We start from the raw sequence: 4626 nt of genomic DNA on the forward strand, positions 1-4626 counted from the left end.
GGAAAATTCGGTGTGTTTTTGTCAAAAAGAGTTTGGGAGCGTTTCCCACAAGGCCGTAGGTGCGAGGAGGCAGCTGTAAGGGGCTTCGTGGCGAGTCAGAGACCAGCTGGGCAACAAGCTCCCTGCGCCAATACAGCAGCACTTGTGTCAGGCCCCATAAAACTCATTCTCCTCTTTTTCCCCCAGGTCAGAGTCCGGGTGCCGTGGAGGATATGCTGGATGTGGAGAACAAGCGTATGGCAGACAGCCTGGCCAGCAAGGTCACCAGGCTGAAGTCGGTGAGTTGCCGGGTCGGCGTCAGGTGCCAGGGTGAGGGACGAGGCATCGGTTATCCGGCGTGTTCGTGCGGGGTCTTGTGGGCTGTGGTCGATACCGAGGGCTTCCTCTGCATCCACCACTCTTAGCTGTTGGTGAGATAATGGTTAACTCACTTGTGAGATGGCAGGGACGGCTTTATGAATTCCCACTTTCCTTTTGAGGTTTAGCAACATCATCTAAAGGGATTGATGTCATTTTCACAGCACTCGGGGAAGGAGGTTTAGGCACAGAGAGAAACATAAAAGCTGCAGAGGGGTAGTGCTAAGCACATCTCCTTGAGAAAAAAAATCACAATAAAAAGGCAGATTAATTAGCTTTAAAAAACAGAGGTGTCTGTATGTAAGTGGTGTTCTTTAAGCTAGTTTGCTCCTACTAACATCAAATACTTTGATCTAGAGCTTAATAAAAGCCAGTGACTCACCCCGTAGAAGGGAAGACTCTGAATTGCAGCTCTTGTGTCCCAGTGTTTAAATGCTCCTGTCCTGTAGATGACAGTTTCAGACAGTCAGGCTTTATTTCCAGCGCTGCAGAGCTGAAAAAGTTCAACAACCTGTAACCCAAATGAGGATCTTGTTCTTCTACCGAACAAGTGTAGGAGATGGGGAAGCAGTAGTTTGCTTTTCTAATGTGCATTCAAATTTTACCATCACTAGATGCGTTCCAAGTTCTCTTTACATTAAAAGTTCATTAATACCCATTTCCTCCCTTCTCCTCTGTAGCTGGCCCTGGATATTGACAAAGATGCTGATGAACAGAACAGGTACCTGGACGGCATGGTAAGGAACCAATGAAATGGAAAAAGCGCGACTCTCAGCAGTCGCCTTAACTGTGAAAGTTTAACAGCAGTTCAGAGTTACCAGGCAAAGTTAGATCCCAGAGGTGGGTTTGGCAAACCAGGGAATGTCACTAAACCCGTTTCCAGTGGTTTTCCTGATAGAAAATAATAATAACAGCTTAATAACAGCGTACGCTGACGGTGTTGGAGTGTCTGAGATGGATACTTGCTCAGCCCAAAAATTAGGACAATGGAGAATCAGAATAAAAGGTGTAAAGGCAAAAGACTGTAAAGGAGAAGCCCTCAATCAGGGTGAAGTTGTGCTTCTGTTACAGAGAAGGTTTTGAAGCATTTCAAGAGCAACATGAGCAGGAGCTCCGAGTGGTTTGTGGACAGACCCGAAGTCAAAAAGAAACTGCCCGAACTGCATTAATTTGAGAATTGTTTGCCACCCTGTGTCATAGCTGCACATGTGTTAACAGGCAGAATAAGCTGCAGAGGTACAACTGAACAGCCCAGCAGCGGGTAGTTTGACTGTGTTTTAAAAGGAGGAGGCAGTTGGGTTTACAGACCTTCCCCTGTGTGTTTTGTTTCCCTGTTCTGAGCACGGTGGGAATGGTGCTGCTCCTGGGGCCTGAGCACAAGAGGGGAATGACCTGAGATGTGATGGGCGTGGAGCGACGGGCAGCTACTCTGCAGGTCACTGTGCAAATGTGTTTTAGCCAGGAAGTGGGAGATCAGGGATATCTTTGTCTGTTTGTAATGCCTCATCCTAATTTTCTTTCCCATTCAGGATTCAGATTTTATGAGTGTGACTGGCCTGCTCACTGGCAGTGTGAAGCGTTTCTCCACCATGACGCGGTCCGGGAGGGACAATCGCAAGTTGCTCTGTTCTGTTTCAGCAAATTGTTGTTTTCTTCATTCTCTACTATCTTGTGTCCAAAGCAGGGACTTGAGCTCATTGTTCTGCAAGTTTTACAGAACAAAAACCACGACGATTGACAGACTTGTTCAACGCCTTTCTCAGTCTGCCCTGTGCTGGAGTCTTTGAGATGTTCCAGACAGACCTTCCAAATAACTTTTCTTTCCACCAGCTTCTTGTCATTGTTCTGGCCGGTCTCAGACTGGTCTCAGACACCTCTTTATAAAATGAGTATGTCTGATTCTGAATGAATTTTCATGTATAACACAATTTCAGTGTCGTTAAATGCTTACCCCTTGTCCGTGTCTTGCAGCCTGTTTTTAAGGGCCGCTTTTGTGTTACCTCCTTTACTGATATTCGGCACTGGGCTTGTGAGGAGATGGGGCTGACACATCCAGAGGATTGTCAACACTCAGAAGTTTAATAAACCAGCCGAGCTTTGGAAGCTGTAGAGTTTAGGATGCTGCTTTATGAGATCTGGATGTACAAACGTGTCATCACTCACCTGGTCTCAGTTTCCCCTTGACTTGGAGACCTGTTGATATCCTGGGTGAACTGAAATCTCTGCTGCTTTGAAATGACACGAGCAGTAGATCTGGACCCTGATACTCTCCAGTTCATGTGTTCTGGTTTTCCTTTTTGAAAGTCTTTGCTTATTTGCTTCTCTTACCTTCCTGTAACAACCACCTCTGCAGAACTAAAGCATTCCTCCTCTGACTGTGCAGTCTCTCCTCTACAACAAGCTTTTATTCACCAACGGCTGGATGCTGCCTTTGGCCTCCCCCCTGCTCCCGTTAGGAATTCCTTTGTCCTTGGACTTCCCCGGATCCAGATCTGTGTTGTCCTTTGTTCCAGCCGTACCAAGCTGCTCACAGAAGACTGCCCTCGCTGGATTAGGTGTCTTTTGTTTTTCACATGTGGGAAAAAACATGCAGGGGAGGAAGTAGAAAGGAGGCAGCAGTGACTTTCTCTGGTTCTTCTTCCTGCTCCCCAGTAAGATGTGGCAGCTCTGAACTCTTTCCATTTGGAAGAATGATGGGTGAAGTGATGGCCTCTGATTTTCAGAAGCAGATGACTCCTGATGAAAGGCCACTGCAATGGCCTGGTCTTCATGACGGCGGTGCTTTTGGTTTGCTGTTCCTGTTGTAAATAAAGATCTGTTTTTAGAATTTTTTGCTCAAGTGTTTTTTTCCTTGTGCTTACATGTTAGCATAAGGCTAAATGCCACGATGGAATCACTCAGTTGTTCTATGTGAACTGTAGGGAACCTGCTGCCTTGGAGCCAAATTTCAGCGTTTTCCTGAGAAATGACACATCTTCAGTGAACTGAAATGTGGAGATTTGAGCAGAGCTGCCCCAGCTGGGAAGGAGCTGGTCTTCATTGCTCTGCAGTATCTCCACTGTTCCTGAACAAGTGATGCCTCAGCAGCTGAGCTGCAAGGGGGAAGGGTCTTTGGTATCTTTCTGTGTTGGTCTGGTACTAAATAGTCTGTTAATCCAGGTTTGATTTGCCTTTGGCCTTGCCTTGCAAAGGAAACCTCTTCCTATTCTTAATGTTTTGTCTCTGATCCTTTTAATTACTCTAGAACTCAAAAAAAATTTAAAAAAATATAATTTAATTAACCTCAGGAGTCGTAAACTGAAAAACTGAAGTTAAAGGTTCCTGAACCTCGGGTGAGTTGTGCCCGCTCCGATTCCCGCTCCAGCGCGGCCACACGCTGGATGCAGCGTTTGCAGTCGCTCTTCTCTGGACACCAGCAGGACCCTGTGGGCTCTGCACGCTGCTGCTCCTGCTCCGGGCATTGCTCCGGGCTCTGCTCCTGCTGTTCCCGGCCTGTGTCCTGGTGGTGTGGTGTTTGCTGCCCTTAGGTGCCCGCAGGCGGCTGGAGCGAAGGTTTCAGGGTGCAAAGGAAGGTGTGGAAGCACTGCCAGGCAACGGAGGATTTACCTGGGTACAGAGTGGTGTCAGGAACCGGTTGTAGCCCCGTGTAACTCTGCTCAACCCTCCGAAGCTTAGAGCTGCAACCCTAGGAAGTTCCCGGAAAAACTGAGTTGGGATGTGTAACCTGTGGGCGTGTTGCAAAAGAATCTCACAGCGCAGTGAATGTGCCGAGGAAGCACAAGACCTGAAAGAAGGAAGAATTCAGAATACGGGTTAATCACAACGAGAGCAACACAGCAGTTGAAAGCAGCACAACGTGTGGGTGTGGGATCAAATACGTAACACTGGGGTGTCCTCTCTTGAACATCCTGCCACCCAGCCCCGTGGCATTCTCTGATCCCGTAGTTATTGGAGTAATGTGTTTATTTTTATTTCAGTGCTCGCCCATAGCTCTAATATTACAAGGTTTTTTTCTGAGGTGTAGAAATTAGAGCAGATCTTCCTCACACACACACACCCGGCTCAAGGTGGACGCACAAAATATTTGGGGTGTTTTACTGAAGTTGTAACAAACCTGCGGCGGCCGCTGCTGCTCCTTCCCGGGGAGGGCTGTGCAGGGAAGAGGGGCCGAGGGGCGCGGAAACACCCCTGGGGCCACGCGAAGGGCAGATCTCGAGCACAACCCGAACCTGGAGGGACGAGCTCAGCCGCAGCGGGCGGCCCCGTCCC

The 4626-nt window shown here is 48.1% G+C and overlaps 1 protein-coding gene across 1 annotated transcript; it reads left to right on the plus strand.

Annotated features, from left to right (window-relative positions):
- Positions 1-186: 186 nt before the first annotated feature.
- On the plus strand, positions 187-2049 carry BET1L (Bet1 golgi vesicular membrane trafficking protein like; the record flags this gene model as incomplete). The annotated part of the gene is given in 4 exon segments (XM_010170958.2): positions 187-278; positions 1038-1094; positions 1887-1996; positions 1998-2049. Coding segments are annotated over 4 exon segments (311 nt in total), but the record flags the coding sequence as incomplete, so codon positions are not given.
- Positions 2050-4626: the final 2577 nt, after the last annotated feature.

The sequence above is a fragment of the Antrostomus carolinensis genome, unplaced genomic scaffold (assembly GCF_000700745.2).
Source record: "Antrostomus carolinensis isolate BGI_N321 unplaced genomic scaffold, ASM70074v2 scaffold31586, whole genome shotgun sequence".
Classification (NCBI taxonomy): domain Eukaryota; kingdom Metazoa; phylum Chordata; class Aves; order Caprimulgiformes; family Caprimulgidae; genus Antrostomus; species Antrostomus carolinensis.